We start from the raw sequence: 20,971 nt of genomic DNA, 5'->3' as shown, positions 1-20,971 counted from the left end.
CGATTGCTTGTAGTGTGGTTTGTACAATATGCAAATAAAATAATTGCAATGCGGTCATTTAAATTTGGCTACGGGGACAGATATCGAAATTCGGATAAAATATAATCGGAGTTTGCTGAAATGGATATCGCGGTCTACAAAAAATACTAATAAATCTGCGTGCCTTGCCACCGTCAGGGGAAAAAGAAGATGTTTATCGCATTGAAAAGTGGTTCTACCGTAACCATTTCGAAACTTGGTCCTTTAAATCTACCTGTACATACCTCATTAAACTTTAAGAATTATTCTTGATTCAATAAATTTCCATGGACGATCAGTTTTACGCATGTGCGCAACTAAGAAAAATTTGTAGGAGCTTAAATTTGGTTTGGGGTTTGTAGGTGCTTAAATAAGCACATTTAAATTCTTTTTGCCTTTCTCCTAGAAAGGTATAGCAATCACTTGCAAAACCGAAAGTATAAAAGTGCTTCAAAGGGCCGAATGGCATATATCACTCGACTCAGCTCGACGAGCTGAGCATTTTCTGTATGTATGTGTGTGTGTATTTGCAGATTTTTATTCTCACTCACTTTTCTCAGAGATGGCTGGACCGATTTTCATGAAATTAATTGCAAGTGAAAGGTCTCGTTGTCCCATAAGACCCTATTAAATTTCATTGTAATCGGATTTTTAGTTTAGAGGTTATAGTTCAAAATGTAAAAATCATGAAACATCATTATCTCGAAAACTACACAACCGATTTGGAAAAAATTGATTTCAAATGAACGGGCAACTTGAAATACCCTTAACTTTTGAATTTCATAAAGATTGAACGTGTGGTTCAAAAGTTATAACTAGAATCGTCTTTTGAAGACTACTTAATCTCACTCATGTTTCTCAGAGATGGCTGAACCGATTTTCATAAAATCAGTGTCAAATGGAAGGTCTAGTTGCCCCATAAGACCCTATTGATTTGTTTTGCAATCAGACTATTACTTTTCTTGTTATGTTTAAAAATGTGAAATCCAGCAATGAAACGGAACATATTCCGAAGACTACTTGAACTCACTCACTTTTCTCAGTGATGGCTGACCCGATTTCTACAAAATTAGTGTCAACTAATAAGTCTAGCTGCCTCGTAACACCCTATTGAATTTTACTGTAATCAGACTGTAACTTCGTCTGTGAAGTACCGAAATGTGAAAATCACGAAACTTCATTATCTCAGAAACTACACAACCGTTTTGATCAATATTAATATCAGATGAGCGGGCTAGTTAAGGGTCAACTGATGAATTATGATTGAACACGTGGTTTCAAAATTTGGCTGCCCTATTCTGTTCCCATTTCATTTGATTATAATTGAACTTAAGCCATCGTTATGTATTAAATTGTCAAAAAAACAACGAAAGTCTATTATTTCAAAGATTACATGACTAATTTGAACATAACTAGTGTCATACGAACAAGTCATCTCTCAAACTTACAAATAATAAACTTCATAACAATTTGATATGTGGCTCAAAAGTTATGGAAAGAAAAGAAATTCAAAGGCTATTTAAAACTATACCTGCTTTGATTGATATATGTGGTCTCAACATAATTTAAATGTGGTTTTGTACTATTTGAACGTTCCAAATTCATAGATTCCTTACGATGTGTTTAAAGTCTGCAAATGCACGACGAATCGGCCATAGGATATGATCAAAGTCAAAAGACAAATCGTTTGAAATGAATGGTTTTATCGAAATGACAAAATCTTCGACTTTTGGCTTTTGGCGCTCTAATTCTGAATATATTCATATTGGCTGGTATTCGGTCATTTTCAGCAGATTTTCTGGCAACAATCTGACACCGGAAATACTTATATTGGGAGGCATTTAGTTATTTTGGTTGTTTTCCAGAAACTAACAGTGGTCGTCTTTAAATTCAAAATGGTGTCAAGGGTCAATGTTTGGTTTCTATGCATCATCTCGATTACGGAAATATCCATGTTGAGTATCATTTGGTCATTTTCGATTGTTTCCTATAAGTTGCCATTTAGCGATTCAAAGTGGTGCTTGAGGTCAATTGTAAGCTCATTGCATCATTCTGGTTCCAGAGATACTCATATTGGCTGGTATTTGGTTATTTTAGGCTGTTTTTCACAAAGCGGAAGTCGCCATCTTGGATTTAAAAATGGTATTTAAAATAATATCTGGCCTCTGAGCGTCATTCTGGTTGAAGAAACACCCATATTGGGTGTAATTCGATCATTTTCCGCTGTTTCCCAGGAACCGGAAGTCGCCGACCTAGAATCCAAAATGGGGTCTGTGGTCGATTTCAGCAGCTGTGTATCATTTGTTACCACTAAAAACATTCACTTGCCAAATATGGTTCCATTTAGTTGATTAGTTCGCGAAATGTGCAGAAATTTGTGCAGACACATGTGCTTCCATAAGAGGGAGGGGCGTCGAACCATTATGGACATATTTATTACCCTTATAAACATCCACAAGCCAAATTCGGTTTCATTTGCTTGGTTTGTTCTTGAGTTGTGCAGAAATGTATGTTTCATTTGTATTGGACCCCTCCAGACCCCTTTCCAGAAGAGGGAGGGGTCTCAAACTATATAGGAATCTTTATCGGGACCAAAAAACCCTACATACAAATTTTCACGTCGATCGGTTCGGTAGTTTTCGAGCCTATATGGATCAAACAGACTGACAGACCGGACTACATTTTTATATGTATAGATTACAACATCAATATTTTAGAACCTAAAGAGTGAATATACATTTATTGGATTGAAGCGTTTATGTAAATCTATTTTTACAAATAAAAGTTTGAATGAGAAAGGCTGGGTCTGACCGCTAGGTGGATTAATTTAGGTTTTTCTTTTTTTTAATGACATCTAACTCATAAAATAGAGCCGTAACAATAGAAGAAGATGTACTGAATATCTTGATAACAGCGTCAACGTCCACCTCTCTCAGCAACACTGATTCGATATTGAGGAGAGCTAGGCTTGGTAAACGACTGGACAGTGCTTTCCAGCAGTACACTCGTACTAGTTGGCATAAAATAGACGCCAGTGTTGGAACACACTGCATAATGTTCTATCCCTACCTCCACATTGTACCGACTGGGATACGAGCAACCAAGTGAAGATCGATGACTCGGCTGGTTCTTGATCGTATGCTGACAGGGAAGGGGTAATTGTTCTGTTTGGAGAGCAGCTTGTCTAAGTGTCTGTTCCCTAGGTTAGGGGCGGCTCAAACAGCGACTAATCCGGACCGGACGGTTAAACTATGAAATGCGGTGTCTCGCCAGCTACACCCAAGATGGCAGCCCCGTTGCGAGTCTAGGCATCGCAGTCCTAGTAAGGGAGCATCCTAAGTTAAACATACTACGAAGAATTAAGTATTCAAAACGAACCGGAACAATCGGCAATGACCTAGCCGACAAAATAAGGACTACGATTACAAGCTCGGTACATGTAACAGTAGATCGCTGAACGCCCCGGGTGCCGACCGGATTCTGCTGGATCAGCTAGAACCCCGCCACTTCGCCATCGTTGCGTTCCAGAAGCTTTGCCGGAAAGGAGAGAAGGTACGGTGGATATGTGGACGCAGGGCACAGTACCACCAGAGCGGCGGCACAACCAATGAGGTGGATACCGGCTTTATAGTGCTGGGTAGGATGCAGAGACGTGTGATCGAATGGAGTTTACCTGACTAACGTACAGCAAATCCTGATATAACCGGTAGTCCTCTATGAAATCGATATAACAACACTTCTCGCGGAGGGCCTCAACGCTCTTGGAGTTTTCGTACGGGAAGCGCTGCGGACTATCTATGGTGGAGTACAGACAGACGACGGACAATGCATGAACCATAAGCTGCACGCACTGCTTGGGGAGAACCCCATTGCACACCCGACGCCGGTCACGTCGTAAGGATTGCCCCATTGCAGTGGGCCGGTCACGTCGTAAGGATGCCGTATGACAACCATACGAAATCACATCGCGCAGCGTGCACGATGGCTCGACCAGATCGAAAGAGACTTGCGGGTGATGAGACTCTACCGGGAACTGGCGAAACAGCTTAAAACCGAGCAACATGGTGACAACTTTTTGATATAGCACGAGCCACTACAGCTGTCGTCTGATTGATAATCGAAATTAACGCGTTTTTTACCCGCTGCGTATCCCCGTGTAAACAAAGACGTCTGTATACATGCTAGTGGACCATTTTACGAAACGTTTCTGAACTCAATTCATGAATGAAGTTTTGACAAAATGCATGAAACCGCTGACGTGAAGCAACATCAACATCAGCAGGTTCTGTGACACCTGTCAGTTCGCAAAATGGTCTTTTGTTGATGAATATCAATGTGAAACGTTTAGTTACGGGTAGGTACTGAGTAACTTCAACCAAACACCATGGTCTATAGCGTTTTCAACAATTCAGAATCTCGGTTGCGACCATATATATTAAACACATGAGTGTTTAATGTATTTGATAGTGTTAAACAAACCTTTATTTTGATTTATTATTCAAAAATGTTCAGTGAAATTTATAACAATACTTGAGAAATTGGTGTATTCCTTTGCATAAAGCTATTCATAGGCGTAATAGCAGGCACGATAAGTTGCAACGTGCTGCACCATTTATAAGCATGTTCTTATATGGTAAGCGACCTCGATTATCGAAAAGGTTTAGCGCAGAGTAGCGAAAAGTCAATGTCATACTACTGGTATATCGATTAAACATGAAAATACTCAAAATCCCGCTAACTATGAAACAAGCATCAATGAGTAGGTACTTCAAAAAATCCCAGCTCTGGTTTAGCTTAAATGCAATTAATCAAGCCATGGTATAGTCTGGTAGCAAAACGGGAAAATTAGCAGTTGCAACAGTTGTTGTAATTAAATGAATTAGTACTTGAACAGACAAAAGAAATTTTCTCGCAGGCTTGTTATTGCATGTTTATCCGATGAAATAGTTAAAGTTTTACAAATACCACATAAAAAACCATCAGTATGTGCATTGCTAAACGATATGAATTACAATTCAATAGATTAGGCGCTCGAAGAGTTGTTTACCCTTTCATGCGATGGAGCTGGAAAATAGGGTTTTGAAAGTGAAAACCAACGTGAAATGTCGCCAACCGGGACTCTTAGTCAACGACTCAAGGTTCACAAACGCGTCATTGTTTGTGTACAATTTAGCTAGAAGGCAGTCATCATTGCAACACAAGTATTCATCAGCGAGCTGTATGTGATAAAAACTGTTTTTTCCGGTCACATGGTGGCGCCATACCGTTCTCGTCTTATTGCGGATATGTGTTGTTTATCCTATATTATTACGTTCAACATCAAGCCAGTCATAAATAATACACATGGATATTCAGAGTAGTTAGAATAGTATGACTGTATGTTGTTTTTGACACGTTTTGTTAAAAATTATCATTAAATATAAAAAACCAGTTTAAAATACTCAGTTAATGCTAGTACAAAACGATGGAGAACTAATTAAATAGCATAACCAAGTAGTTATTATAGAGGTGGTGTACTTAGGTGCACTGTATGATATTGTAATATTAAAGAATGTACAACAAGTTGATAGTACAATTCAGCAAAGATCCATTATTTGAATAGCTTTTTTCGCAGAGCAATACGTTTATGTGTTTTATTCATGAAATTATAACAAATTCAACAAGATGGAAAAATTACACATAAACCATACTAAACGAAACAATGGTTATGATAGTGGAATTTCCCTCGTTTGGCCTGCTAACAAACCGTTTATTATCAACCACATAAAAGTGTTGCACCTTAGATCGACAAATTCCAATCATTTGTTTTGTTCCTACCAAGAATCTTCGCCACAATAAACGTGTGAAGATTATGTAATTAGGTACAATAACTGTTCCAGAGTGACTCAATCTTGTATCATTCTTATATTACTCATCGGGTACAGGCTTCATTTCGCTTAGAGTTCTCAGAACGAATTATATCAATCGACGCAGTTTTAGCGATCAATTTCATAATGAAAGTCCAAGAACCCGGTCCAAGAACCCGGTTTTGAAGTTCGAATGGAAGTCCGGAAGAATCCATAAAGTTAAATTGTGCTAGAGATCATTTGCACCGGGACCTGATTTAATGTCTAATGTGTTAACGGAAGTGAATAAATGCAGTGCTTGAAATTAATTGATTGAGCATTCTTGAATTTTAAAACAAAAATCTCACTCACATTACTTTTATGGCGACAGGTCGTTAACGGCCCACTGCCGAATCTACAGTACGTCTCCACATCACTCGAGCTTGGACTAGTCTTCTCCGATCGCCCCTAACCCCCGCCAATCGGGCGTCTCCATCCACAACACAAATCCAACGAGTATGGGGTCTACCACGGAGTTGCCGACCTCGGACTCTCTGCTGAATATTATCTTCGCTAATCGCTACTCCGACATTCGTTTCACGTGCGCAGCCTGCAGCACTGTAGCCTACCGTATTTTAACAGCTCGATGATATTCACGTGTTGATATGCGAATGAAGGATCGCCGTCGACCTCCTTCATCGACCAACACTTATGGCCGTAGAGTACCACCGGGAGAATGCATGACGGGAGATTTCCGATAGCTACGTAAACCGTAACCGTAAACCGTCCTGTTTGTGGCTGCTATCCTTCGCTTCGCTTCGCGATAGATACCCCCATCTATCACAATCTCAGTACCAAGATTCGTCGAACTACCACGCTCTCCACCAGCCACCATGTACTTTGTTTTGGTGGAGTTGATGATAAGTCAAACTGCTCTGCGATTAATACCGACAATATCAATATCATTCGCAAAACCAAGGAGCATATAAAACTTTCAGATTAGAGTACCGCTCTTTTGCACGCCAGCTCTCTGTACTAAACCTTCCAAAGCAATGTTGAATAACAGGTTCGAGAGCCCGTCACCCTGTTTCAAACCGTTGAAAATTACGCCCGCTATCCTGACACATAATGAAAAACCGTCAAGGGGACACGAATCAGCATAATCAGGTTGGTTTGAAAACCGCGTATTCAAGTATAATCTGCCATAATTCGTAGAGCTCAACTGAATCGAATGCCGCCTCGATGTTTATAAATAGATGATGAGTCTGCAAGTTTATTTCACTGAACTTGTCGAGGATTTGACGCAAGGTAAACATTTAGTCCGCTGTAGATCGCCCTTCTCAAAAACCACACTGGTACTCTTCGACAAGGACTTCCTTTAACGATCGTTAAGTCTATTAGACAAAATGCAGGAAAGAATCTTGTAAGCAGAATTTAGGAATGTTATGCTCGATAGTTACTGCAATCTGCCTTGGTGGCCCATTTTATAGACTGGGTAAATGAATCCGTCCATACAGTCCACTGGTAGTTAGTCTTCGGCTTTAACTTTCAAGATGAGCCAATGGATTGCACGCAACAGCTGCTCACTCCCGGCTTTGAAAAGTTCGGCTGAGAGGCCGCCCTTTTTAGCTTGTTGGATTGGCACCGTCCGGCTTCTGATTCCGAGAGGCTAGCTCCGCCTTCGCAAGAGATCGTAGATCGCAGTGCTCACGTGTCTTGCGTTAACAAAGTCTCTTTCCGGCTGCTCTAGCCTCTCGATAGCTCTTCCATTTAATTTGGCGAGTCACGCGATTTGTTGCTACCGTCGTCCGAGCACGAGCCCGGTTTTTTCGTCCGTCACGCGTTGCGTGTGGTTCCTGTGCGCTGTGCGCCTCTTGCGCTGTATTTCTTTCCGTTTCTTGGTTGTGCCTTCACTGTTCGTTCAGGTCTCCAGGTTCTCCAATCCGCTCATCAACTTTCGGAATGTACTCAGCAGACAACTTTGCATCTGGCAACCTCTGGATGTACAACCGTATTCTCCTCGAAATGATCGTCTTGTATACATTGGCCAGCCGGCCGCGAATCGTTCCTACCACGAGATGATGGTCTGAGTTGACGTTTGGGCCTCGGAAGGACCGATGACATCTGAGAAATGCCGACCCTCAACTAGAACATGGTCGATTTGATAGCAGACTTCACCATTGGGGTGTTGCCATGAGTGTTTCCGGATATCTCTCCGTGCGAAGTATGTGCTACAGATTTCCATTCCTCTGTCTGCAACAAAGTTCACCAACCTCGTGTCATTCTCATTAGTGGTAGTATGGGAGCTGTGTTTACCAATAATGGGACGGGAGAACTGCTTCGTCCAACCTGTGCGTTTGCATCCCCTATGACGATCTTCGTACCAAGTTTCCAATCATTGTCCCTTTTAGTTCGCCTGGATCGATGCCGATTTGTTCCGATTCGTATGACAATCCAGAAATTGTTCGTGGTAGGGAATTTTCGGTAAACTGCCTTACTGGGTCCACGATGCCTAGTCTCGCGACGAGCTGCTTTCTTAGACAGCATTTTATAATTCAGCAATCTTTTCCAGATTAGTCGCTGTTTGAGTCGCCCCTGACATGAGGAAGAGATGCTCGGAAAAGCTGCCCACCAAGAAAAACAGCCCTCACTCCCCTGTTAGCATACGATCAAGTTACCACAGGTTCACCGGCTGCTTCCTTGATTGCTCGTATTCTAGTACCACGTGGAGGGATAGGAGTTGCTGGTCTGTACTTTCTTCTGTCAACTAGTCAACTAGTACTTCAACGCTCTGCCCAGCCATTTACCAACAAAAAACATAGTTTGCCTTTTTATTTTAATAATTTATTTAATATTTCACTTAATTCCTTCATTATCATTTTTCATTTTTTTTAGTTTAAAATTGGATAGATTTCACTTTTTTTTTGAAAACAGAATTTAAGTAAAAACTAAATAAAATAATTACAATGGTCAAAAAGGATAATGCACTAGCAATCTTTAAATACAAAGTACTTTGGAAAAAAAAGGAAGATAAAGGGATAGTAAGCAACATTGAAGCACGTCCGATTTTTCGTATGGGAAGATACTGTAAACTTCTCCAATCTCTAAAACAAGTTTGCTTCAGTTGTACTCATTTTTAGATTTGAACATCCATTTTTAATATTTGTTATTAGTATGTATTTGTTACAGTGTCATAAGAAATAATTCGGATGGCATGGCTATACTGAGATCTGTTAATTTTGCAAACCGTTTACTACACCATTGTAGTTTTATTACCAGCTTTAGAGCGTGCACTACTCAGTCTGTGTAACGACATCCGGGAGACAGAACATTTTATGAATGGTAAATAGGCTTAAATTCGAGATTTTTCCTTCAATGTAAGCTTGTTAGCTGTCTGATGCAAAATAGCATACAGCTACAGAATAATTATACATTGGGCGGTGGGGCAAAACCACTCACGATTCCGCGGGCCGCAAGTTCTAATCTATCTACTAACGGTTCATGTAATCCGTTTTTTCGTAAAACCTCTCCAGTGACCAGACATTGTATACTACATAATAATAATCACCAGGCATTGTATATAAAGCGAAAATAATAATGTTCTGTACGAAATGAACATGTATTGCTGTGAAATTATCATTGTGATCTACTTGCCACGGATCTACATGGATCTACTTACCGACTTCTCGCGTTTTTCTTTTAATCAATTCAACCTGGTCGGCTGGGAAAACCGTGAGAAAAAGTTATTTTTATATAAGAGTTTTACTAACATCCTGATTTAAATTGTATTCTATACGAACGCATAAAAAGCAACAGTGTTGCCACATTTTCATCTGTACTGAAAGCTCAAAAAATCTTTTTATCTGTGCTTATCCCAGATGTAACTGTACAAAAATCTGCACCAATGAACATAGCTTTGTATTTTGTGAATTAAAAAAAATCATAACGTTTGTTCATTATTTGAAGAGAACTGTCTATTACTCTATTATTATTAGTTCGAAACTACTAGTTCGATTGTCAATAAAACTTTTGCACACTTAAAAATGATTTTCTGGCTCGGTAATGCATATTACCGGGTCATCACGGCTTTATCTCATTTCGCAGAGAATTCACCAAAAAAAAAAAAAAAAAAAAACAATGTCAACCATGATTCGGATATTTTGTGTCGAAATTTCAGTTTGGTTGAACCGAGATTCTCAAAAAAATAGAACAGCTGCAATTTTTTTAAGTGAGCACTCACTGTTGCCGTTCCGGGTAATAAACTACCGAGATTTGGCAGTAAATTCTAAGTAGGTGGATTGCAAGACCGCATTCTTTGTATCGTCATAAAGTCTGTTACAAAGTGACTAGCTGAGCGTTTTCTGTATGTTTGTATGAAAGTAACACTCTATAAAAGGTGAGGTGAGGTTGAATAACATGTGAAACACGTTAAACATGTAAAATAAAAAAATGACCCTTCACTTTTTGACATACATGTAACAAAAAAGGTAACCCTTTCAAATGCAACCAAATTATCAAAGTTTTCCATTTCTGCCGAAAGCAATTGACGCTTAAGATGAAACTGGACGGTGGTTTTTTACCATATAATTTTGAAGCTAGGTTTCTTTTCACTTGACTATTTCGAGTGTAGGAATCTCACCTTCAGTGTTTTGAACTCAGCTTCGCTGGCACAACTCAAGATTTTGCATTTTTAGGTTTTTGATAGCAAACGATGCCAAATAATGTAAATTTGCTTCACACAAAACCCCGAAATTCACAACAACTCCAGAGTTATGAGTAGAAGTGCCTTTGCTGCACAAATCGAAATTTCCCTATAACGTTAGTAAAAATAAGGTTTAAACTTGCACAACGTGCTCGTAATATGTGCATGATAGTCCCAAAAGTGTTGGCTAGAAATTGAAAATCTTAAAATTTAAAGTTTTCTTAAAAATTAAAAAATAAATTGTCGACGTAAATTTATTGAACGCGTTTTTCTTGAAACTATGGTTTTTGAGTTGTGCCAGTGTTGCACGAAACCGACGATATGTTCGCTGATTTATATATTTCGTTGATGTCAGTGATATAATATTGTGTTTTCACCAGACAGTGTAGTATCATAGAGCTTCAACATTCCATCGTTTGGTTTTGCGGCTCGACCTTCAATTACTGACTGATTGTCGAGTGCTGCCGTGTCCGCTACCGCTACAAACGGCATTCTTGGCATATTTATCAACGCGATTTTATTTTCATTACAACAATTTAAAAACAAAGAAAATCGAGAAGAGAAGGTTAAGGTATTCTACTGTTTTAACCTTTTCTTCTCGATTTGTTAGTTTTTAAATTCTTTTAAGTAGAGTAAAGTATTTATAAAATTAAACTCATTATGTTTTCCAGATGGTATTAATTTACAATGCTGGTCTTAGAAAACAAAATTTTATGTTGCATAATTGCTCTGAAAACACATTTTGTGCCACAAATATATCTCCCCCTTTTTTTGTTTATAATAATAGCTTTTGGCTCAATAATAAATTTGATAGTTATATTTATTATTATTCTTTTATACCTCAATTCTAACAGACGAAACATGCAATTGATAATTGGTTATGCGTCATCGGCAGTGTGGAATGAATGTTTGCGTGTATTTCAATGCCGAGTTTGTCTGAGGTTCTAACAACAACGCAAGTTGAATCTAACTAATATTGGCAGGACAGAGTATAAAGTCTGTGCTGGCGTGATATGAGTGTATAACCTAGACGTCCTCGATTGGAATGTGGTTCTTTAGTCGTGTTTATTGCTATGTCATACGTGTTGGTATCGATAGCAGTTACTAGTAATTTAAACTTCTGGATCGACGGTATTTTACACAAACAATAATTTTATCTTCCAATCGAATTACAACGTTGATAACAAATTTAACAAATTTAAAGTTAACGAAAAATTGAACTGCGTAATAGTTGTCTCTGATAGAATGAAACAATAAAGGAGTTAGATTATTTGACTAATCATACAAAAAACTGTAAAACCGTACGAGTCAGTAACCTCTTTTTACTATTGTATATCCAAAACAACTGCTTCGTTGCTCATGCTCTTGAGTGTTTTGTACCGATTAGTGTGTACTGCCATATCAACGAGGTTTGTGTTGGTGAAAAAGTCTAGTAACACTGCATTAGCTCGTAGGCTCCAGGGTCCACCAAGCATGGTCATAAGCTTCGGGTTAATTAGATTAGCGCGCTCTTTTGGCAGCCGATATGTTTCGTCAGGATCCTGAAATTGAAACAATAAGGAGGATATGATCTCAATGTGTATCGTACATTGTACATGTGGTGTGTGTAGCTCATTTTTTTGTAATGCGTTTGACAGTATTTTTTTTGGTTGATACTTTTAAACTATACTCTGCTACATTCATGTGATTTCCTTTTTCAAGTAGCGCATAAAACGTATGGTTCAAGTCTAGCTCGAAAATCAAAAACCAACAATTTAATTGCAAAAATGACACATCGGTCTAGCGCCACTACAAAAAAAAAACGAAGTCGATATTGTTTAATCTCATACATAGCTGCTTTGCAATCCCTGAACGCCATAGAAACCCCATCCAATGTCCTTCGGTGCATCCGGATGTTTCTGAGAGAAGAGATTCTTCATGAATTCTCCTAGTTCAGTGTGTTTCAAAAACGAGCTGGAGTGTTTCTTCCATGGTGCCCATATAAGATCAGACTCTAGAATAAAAATACAACAAAAATTGATTAGCAAAAACCTCTTTTTCTGCCGTAATTTTTACATTAATATTATAGTGAAACGCAAACTGAAAATGCATTGTGGCGTCATCTGCATCTCAATTCAAATATGGTTCAATCCAATCTTTTGTGCAAGTTTCACTTGAAAGCTTTCTACAGACGCGACTACCAGATACAGGACCTACTTTTTCTTTTGAGGCAGGGGCCTAGTGCAGTAATAACACCAAGGGGATGGCAGCCCAATCTAAACTCTACACGTTTGACAGTAGGTAACATATCGGGGCTTTATTATTACCGTTAAAAATAAAGCCCCGAGGCAGACGCCCAGCAAAAGTTCCATATGCTTATCACTTTTGTCGGGAAGACTCTTCACTCATTCAACATGGAAAGAGATAGCATGTTGCCATCCCCTTGAATATCACAGAGAACAGACAATCATGTTCATATGAAAAAAATCAAAATCGTGTGTAAAAATTTGAATCAAATTACATGGAACCTGTCTTATGGTGCCTCAGTTGCACTGCATAATTATTACCGTATCGATATTTTATCGATATCAGTGCTTGGTTTTTCAGTGACGCGAGTGCCACATAGCGGGAGCATTACCACTTACGGTTAAATGACGGTTTCAAGGATATTTAACATTTAACATTTATTTACTTAGCAACATCGGACAGCATCATCGGTAGACCCTCTACATGAAAAAAAAAAAAAACTTCAAAACTAACAAATTAAAAAGAGCTTCGGCTACGCAATCGACATTTAAACGTTTCACAGCTAATATTGAAGTCGAACAAATGGAATACGGAATTAAAAATTTTACACATGGCAGTAATTGGTTCATTTTGACCATATGCAGTCCGATGAAAAGGGATTCTGAGAAAGTCAGTTGTCTGGAGAATTCTGGAGGGCGCGTTAACATTTATATTGGCTAGAATCCATGGCGCATCTATTGATCCACAAAGCACCTTTCCAACAAATACAGCACGCATGTCATCTCTTCGTTTCTCTAATGTGTCCATATCCAGCAACCTGCACCTATCTATATATGGAGGAAGCTCCACAGAATCTGTCCAAGGGAGACCTCGAAGTGCATATCTGATGAACCTTCTCTGTACCGATTCGATTCGTGCAGTCCAAAGCCCAGTATAAGGACTCCAAACAACTGCCGCTGTTTCAAGGACAAAGCGTACAAGTGTATAGTACAATGCTCGTAAGCAGTACGGATCACGGAACTCATTAGCAATTTTCATTATGAATCCCAGGTTCTTGCTTGCGGTAATGATACTGCTGTAATGATCGTGGAATCTGAGTTCGGTATCCAGCAGAACACCGAGATCTTTTACAACCGTAACTCGCTCAATATCCTGACCGTTAATAGAGTAGTTGTATTCGATAGGGGATTTTTTTCGGCTGAAGCTGATTACGGAGCACTTGGCAACACTGATACTGAGACGGTTACAAACACACCATTCATGGATTATATTCAATCAATTTTTGTAACTCAATACAATCAGTAACTGAGTGAACTACGAAGTAGATTTTAAAGTCATCAGCGTATACGATTCTACATCCTGGAGGAAGTGCCAAGCAGACATCGTTGTAATACAGCGAGAACAGTAAAGGTCCAACATTGCTACCTTGAGGTACGCCTGAAGTACTCCGGAAACCGCGAGATTCTGCGTTCCCTAATTTTACAGATACATAGCGGTTTTCAAGGAACGATTTCAACCACCGGACGAAGGTAGTAGAAGCTCCAAGATGCTTTAATTTGGCTAACAGTATATTGTGATCAACGCGGTCAAACGCTGCCTGAATGTCAGTATACACCGTGTCGACTTGTGCTCCATTTTCCATATTTTGCAGACAAAAAGAACAGAATTCAACTAGATTTGTGCTAATTGAGCGACCAGGAATAAAGCCATGCTGATCCTTTGAAATGTATTGCGTAACTCTCCTTTGCAACGAGCCACCGATCAAAACCTCAAACAGTTTTGACCCAGCACAAAGCGATGTGTTCCCCCGATAGTTTGTAACATCACTTTTGTTTCTTTTCTTGAACACAGGAAAAATATAGGATCTTTTCCAGCATTCAGGAAATGTTTCCTGATGAAGCGACTGGTTGATAATTAACTGTAACAGTTTTGAAAGAGCAGATGCGCAATTTTTCAGTATGATTGATGGTATTCCATCCGGTCCGGGGGTCACTGATGATTTTAACTGCTTCAGAGCCTCTACAACTTCATTTTGTGAGAAACTAGTTAAGTTTATATCACATACATTTGCAGGAACGAACTTTAGCGCATTTTGTACATCACGAATTGAGACACTACTGGTAGCGAAAACACTAGCAAACTGCTGAGCAAAAAGATAACAGATGTCTTCACTATTACTGGCAGATTGATCGTGAAGTGTCATTTGAGCAGAAAATCCAGTTTTCTTGCGTTTCTCGTTAACGAATGACCAAAAACGTTTAGGATTTTGTTTAAGGTTACATTGCTTTTGCCGCACGTATCTCGAGTAAAGGAAGCGATTATATGTTCTGTATTGACGACTAGTTCTAGCAAACTCTCGTTTTGTGAAGGCGTTTCGAAAACGAGAATACTCCTTTAGCGCAGTGGATCTCTTACGTTTTAGACGACGAAGCCGTAAATTTGACCAAGGTGGCTTCAGCTTTGGCCTGGGTCGAGGAACGAATTCACGAAAGAGTGACAAGAGACGTTGGTTGAAAAGTGTTACAGCCATATTAATATTATACTTATTTTATACTTATACTTTTTTCGACCAACCCTAGATTTTTTTGGTCAAGCATGTACTATCAGTTCCAGGCAGCATTGAAGCGAAGATCAACGAGCAGTGCAGGTTCAGCTTCGCAGCAAGCTAGTCTATTTTAACAAACGCGAGACAATAACCGCCTGGAGAATCACTGGTAAAATGAAAGTGTTGATTACACATTTAAGTTTGTTTATAGTGATAGGCTTTCTGACAATCATCGGTTGCTCTAAGAAAGTTGAACGTTCAAAGGAGGACACTGATGTACACAAATATGAGCCTACGTGGTCTAGTTTAGACTCGCGTCCGTTACCAAAGTGGTATGATGATGCTAAAATAGGAATCTTCATTCATTGGGGAGTGTATGCGGTTCCAAGTTACGGTAGTGAATGGTTTTGGATTAACTGGGAAGGTAATTCTTGTTTAAATTAATTTCATCTTAATCATTGTTACTTCTTTCGTAGGTTACAAATATGACGATTATGTGGAATATATGAACAAGAACTTTAAACCAGGTTTTACGTATCAAGATTTTGCTAGTGACTTTACTGCCGAACTGTTCAATGCTACCGAATGGGCTGAACTTTTTGCGCAATCCGGTGCAAGATACGTAGTTTTAACTAGCAAGCATCATGAGGGTTATACTCTATGGCCGTCAAAGTACACATACAGCTGGAATTCTGTAGATGTTGGGCCCCATCGAGATATTATTGCAGAGCTGTCCACTGCTATTCGAAACAGTACTACTTTGACTTTCGGCGTGTATTATTCACTTTTTGAATGGTTTAACCGTCTTTATCATGACGACAAGTTACATGCCTTTCTCAAACATGAGTATATTGAAAACAAAGTTTGGCCGGAGTTAAAGGAGTTGATAAATGCTTACAAACCAGAGGTTCTGTGGAGTGATGGCGACTGGGAAGCACCGGATGGATATTGGAAAGCAAAAGAATTTTTTACTTGGCTATATAACGAATCTCCGGTCAAAAATACCGTGGTGACCAACGACCGCTGGGGAATGGGAACACTGTGCATGCACGGAGACTTCTATACGTGTTCAGACCGTTATAATCCAGGCAAGTATCAGGTTATCTTCATTTTTTAACTCGTGATTGACAATGAATGCATTCGACAGGGGTTCTTCAAAAACATAAGTGGGAGAACGCTTTAACAATCGATAAGAAAAGCTGGGGCCATCGACAAAATGCGAAGTTGGAAGATTTTATGAGCTCATCTGAATTGATTGGTGAGATAGCTAGTACGGTGAGTTGTGGAGGTAACATTCTTATCAATGTAGGACCTACCAAGTACGGAACAATTGATCCCATATTCTCTGAACGTTTGACTGATATGGGCAGGTGAGGAAAAATTAGATTTTGTTTTTTTTTTTCCTAATTTCAACAGATATATTGTTTCAGATGGCTCAAAACCAATGGGGAAGCGATTTATAAATCAAAACCATGGATTTTTCAAAATGATACTATAACTTCCAACATTTGGTATACATCAAAGCGCTCTGCGACCTATGAACAAGACGCAACATTTTCTAACGTCTACGTTATTATCCTCAATTATCCTTACAAAACGAATAACGTACTGCTGGGGGCACTTAGTAATTGGTATCAGAATATAATCCAAATAACCATGCTTGGATTTAATACAAGTTTACACGTAAGCCATACCTCCGATCTAAAATCAATAGCAATTTATTAAAATTACAAAAATTATACTTTTCGTTTACAGTGGAAACCAACGGAAAAAGCAATCCAAGTGGAATTTCCCCCAAAAAATGAAATTGATCGTCTGAACTTAAACTTCGCCTGGACACTAAAAATTGTCCTATCTTCCAAGGAGAAATAAAATGTAACTAAAAGATGAGTTGCAGCATTCAAGGTTGATTCCAGATAAATATAAACACTCTGCGTCAAAGACTAACAGTGTATTTTGAACTGTATGGTTTTTTATCAGTATAAACAACCTCAAACAGTTTTGACAGGGTTATAATTTTATGATATTACTGCATAATTGAGGATCATAATTTGAAGAGTAAACGTGTACTTTCCCGAAAATGGCTCTGGTGAATAAAATATAAAATTTGTTGGAAAAATTGTGCGTTTGACTGAAACTGTGACTTGGAAAAAGTTGTAAATAGTATAATTGCAGTTTTGAAAAAAATGCAGTCATAGTGACAAAAAAGGAAAACCAAAAATTTAAAACAATCTAAAATTAATAATTAGTATATTTTTAGTTGTGAATTACGATCTAAACTGTAACGATACATTTTGATGCTGTTTCGTAAAGTAATTTCTTAAATGTTAAAAAATTTCAAATGTGTTTCTGCAATACAGACTACAATACAGACCATTTGCGTTGGCTCGTCCTTAAACATCATAAGCAACTGTGCAATCGGAACAGATAGAATAACATCAAAGTCACGCTATAGTATATGCGCTGCGCTTATTGCATCGTTTCTCAGTGCTCAGATTGATCACTTTTTGCAAATTACAGGTCGGACTCGATTATTCGGAGACTCGATTATCCGGAAACTCGATTATCCGGAATTCGATTATCCGGAAGTTTATTTTTTTGGTGTCCGTTTTTAGTTTTAATTCCGAAATTTTGTCTTCACCTTCCCTTCTGGCGTATTTGTTACCATTTAAGTCATTTGCGGCATGTTTGGGCATGTTCAAATTTAGTGAAAATAATCAATGCCCAATTTATTTTTTTTGCTCCTCAAGATTTTACCCCCTTTCGCCTCAGAAATAACTTCTGGTTACGCCACTGCATCATAGAAGTAAAATAAAGAAAAGAAATATATATTTTGTGTACGTTGATCGCAAAATTTCAGTTTTTTTTTGTGTGAATCGATTATCCGGAAAACTCGATTATCCGGAATGAAAATTTTTTTGATGTGTCGGATAATCGAGTCCGACCTGTATAGCGAAATCTTGGCTGCGGTTTGAAGATCACATGCGGTCTGAAGGTACATCGTTTTTGGTAGTAGGTACTCCTTTCAGACTGTCTCCAATCGATGTCTTCCAAAGCAAAAGGATTGTTGTGTTTTTCTGTAGAGTACAGAGTAACCAGCCGGCAGATGATGGTTCAACGGGAGAGTTTTGGTGTTAAATAGTGATGTATGTGCAGGAAATGCTTTGGTTGGTTCATTTTTCAACAAACATTCAAAAATCTCCTACCATATACCGAATATTTATAAAGTGGTAAAACATGCCCGAATGCAGGAACACAGTATTTTGGACCTATATTCTCTACGTAAGAGTTATCAAATAACATAAGCTGCTACCGTCATTGGTTTATCTACCCTAACACAGTTCAGTAATGTGTATATGTTGAAGCGGTTGTTCATAAATTAAATAATGACCGTGGTTTTATTAGTTTGACGATTGGAAACTGCTATGACTACTGCCAAATTGCACTTACCACTCAAGCTAGCCGCATGGTTATACGTGACAAGAACGTACTTCCCTTCTTGACGCATCTGAGAGATCGTAAGATGATAAGATTCGTTTTCATCATCTTCCTGGCTGCCGAAATAGGGTCGGCGATAGATCAGATCACCCAATTCTTGTTCCAGAACCTGCAGAAATAAGAGGTGTTGTTCGGGATGGTTGTGGAATCCTAGAGGAAAGCGTCGGAAGTCCAGAAAAATAGTTTCCTCTGAGATGATAACAAAACGGCGTATATCTTGTAAAATGGGATTGATTGGTCCCACTCGATAACTCTCGTTCATTACCCAGAAGTTACGAGATCCATTGTGCGACGGATGAAAACCAACGGAAAAATCCAGATAACGAATACCGAAAACTAGTTGTGTCCAAATATCTAGATCCTGCCGGAATCCAACACGCTTCAGGAAAATATTGTTTACGTTCGATTTTGTTTGATAGCATGCTGAGCAATGAGTGCCGGGAAGAAAGAGGTTTTTCAGTGAAACATTTCCAATATTGGCCTCCGTAAACATCCAACTGGGCTGTATTTTAATGCAATCGAATGATTGCAGTTCGTTTCTTTTATCATAACTAACTAAATAAAATCCGAAACAGAGAGGCTTTGATCGACGTTTGGGTATGTGTCTCAGGACTTCATTGAAATTCCATCCTCCCGGTAATTTTTGCTTCCCAAATTTTTGATCACTGACAATATTTCCAGACGTTTGGCCACTGACGATTACTTTGACTATGGGAAGTACGTCGGTTACTACTGGATTTACCGTGTACAAACCTATCCAGTCTGGCGGAGTTTCACAATCCGGACCCCAGTTAATTACCACTGAAGCATTTTCAATATGCCTTGATAGCGATGAAAGGGTTAAATACACGGGACACGTGTCACTAAGAACGCAAGAGACACTTATCACGATTGTTAAGAAGGATGTGAATATAACACTAGTGACGTTCATGATTGTTTGACGTTTATTTTGCAAATTCGTAAAAAAGGATCTGATAATTATCAGTGTTCTTAAGTCGATGCGTCTAGCTGACTCAAGCTCATCGCGAAGACTGATACACATTTGATCGTTTGGACGTCTTGTTATATGCTTGCACTCGTAATACTGAATCGACGTTGTGCTGACGACGATGTATATCAGTTCTGGGCTGAAGATGGCAGTTTGAGGAGTTTGAGGAATGTATCTCGTCACGTGATTTCTTTTAGTGTGACATGTAAATTGAACAGCATGCAATTATAATTTCAAACATACCTAGTTCGTACGTAGCATGCCAACTAAAACACTCCTTTCAAAACTGTATTTGAACAGCAACAGTTGATAAGAATAAGAAATCTTATATAAAAAATATTTTCAATCTGCTTAACTACATTCAGAACATTCCATAAACCATAAACATTTTAGTCATATCATCGCGGTGTATCATTCCGTTTGAATATAGGCCGGTGGCATCTAGGCCGCATTCAGCAATGCACTATAACGTACATAAATTAAGAATTTATGATACGGAAAAATGCATTAGAAATAGAACTTACACAACCACGCGGTATTCCCTCTAATTTCATCTGACGTTTGGTTTGCTCTCCATACTGTTTGTAGCAGTTCATCATAATTTCCTTATCAATCAGAACATTCCAGCTTTCCCGTACTACAATAGCTAACATGAAAGCAATTTCTCTACGAACTTTTGACGTACATTTGCGTACAATAGGGGCATCAAATGCCCCTACGGCGTTTGATGCCCTTAGTGTAACGGAACGTTAAAAGGCTATGATCTTTTTTTCGGAATAGTTAAAAGGCTACAATCTTTCTAGGGCAACTATTTTGAGTTTTAGGGATGGTTAAAAAGCTATAATCTTTTTTAGGCAACTAAATGTTGTAATGAACAAAAACGTTGCAATTTTTGTTTTTTTTTGCGTGTGTTTCTTGTGAGGTGAAGGAAACTCCCATTTTCTAGCACTCACAAAACAATAATAATTTTGGTTGTTTTTTTTTTGATTGATTCGGATGAACGGTAAATATTGGTATCCGTAAGAGAGCTTTTTAATCACAGTTTTTGTTCCCATCATTAAAATTTATATTTATAAAAGTTCAGGAATTTGAGGCCCGTTTTCTGCGATTGATGAAAATAGTGGACTGACTAATCCTTGCCCTATTTTAAATCCTTGCTTGCTTTTTCC

The 20,971-nt window shown here is 38.6% G+C and overlaps 2 protein-coding genes across 3 annotated transcripts; one reads left to right on the top strand and one right to left on the bottom strand.

The window, feature by feature from the left end:
- Positions 1 to 10,781: 10,781 nt before the first annotated feature.
- LOC129721220 (uncharacterized) lies at positions 10,782 to 19,887 on the bottom strand. Its single transcript, XM_055673529.1, has 3 exons — positions 18,767 to 19,887; positions 12,375 to 12,538; positions 10,782 to 12,086 (listed from the first exon to the last, which is right to left on the bottom strand). The coding sequence occupies exons 1-3, from the start codon at positions 19,854 to 19,856 to the stop codon at positions 11,871 to 11,873; spliced, it is 1,470 nt and encodes a 489-aa protein (XP_055529504.1). The 5' UTR covers positions 19,857 to 19,887; the 3' UTR covers positions 10,782 to 11,870.
- On the top strand, positions 15,396 to 17,435 carry LOC129721221 (putative alpha-L-fucosidase). Of its 2 annotated transcripts, XM_055673530.1 has the most exons (5): positions 15,398 to 15,740; positions 15,793 to 16,404; positions 16,464 to 16,686; positions 16,747 to 16,999; positions 17,072 to 17,435. In XM_055673530.1, exons 1-5 carry the CDS (start codon positions 15,491 to 15,493, stop codon positions 17,186 to 17,188), a joined length of 1,455 nt encoding a protein of 484 aa, XP_055529505.1. In that variant the 5' UTR covers positions 15,398 to 15,490; the 3' UTR covers positions 17,189 to 17,435. The 2 variants fall into 2 exon arrangements, with proteins under 2 accessions (XP_055529506.1, XP_055529505.1); XM_055673531.1 differs by lacking the exon at positions 17,072 to 17,435 and having other exon boundaries at positions 15,396 to 15,740; positions 16,733 to 16,902.
- Positions 19,888 to 20,971: the final 1,084 nt, after the last annotated feature.

Source organism: Wyeomyia smithii, chromosome 2 (assembly GCF_029784165.1).
Source record: "Wyeomyia smithii strain HCP4-BCI-WySm-NY-G18 chromosome 2, ASM2978416v1, whole genome shotgun sequence".
NCBI lineage: Eukaryota > Metazoa > Arthropoda > Insecta > Diptera > Culicidae > Wyeomyia > Wyeomyia smithii.
Note: the sequence above shows the minus strand (reverse complement) of the source record. Positions and strands in the feature narration are given on the sequence as shown.

Bases quoted from the DNA above. Each gene is read 5' to 3' on its own strand.
- LOC129721220 (XM_055673529.1), bottom strand. From the start codon at position 19,856: ATGTGTATCAGTCTTCGCGATGAGCTTGAGTCAGCTAGACGCATCGAC. The intron at 12,539-18,766 runs GTAAGTGCAATT...TTTTTATTCTAG, and splicing joins CCATGCGGCTAGCTTGAGTG to AGTCTGATCTTATATGGGCA. The intron at 12,087-12,374 runs GTATGAGATTAA...TTTCAATTTCAG, and splicing joins AGGGATTGCAAAGCAGCTAT to GATCCTGACGAAACATATCG.
- LOC129721221 (XM_055673530.1), top strand. From the start codon at position 15,491: ATGAAAGTGTTGATTACACATTTAAGTTTGTTTATAGTGATAGGCTTT. The intron at 16,405-16,463 runs GCAAGTATCAGG...TGCATTCGACAG, and splicing joins TTCAGACCGTTATAATCCAG to GGGTTCTTCAAAAACATAAG. The intron at 16,687-16,746 runs GTGAGGAAAAAT...ATATTGTTTCAG, and splicing joins CGTTTGACTGATATGGGCAG to ATGGCTCAAAACCAATGGGG.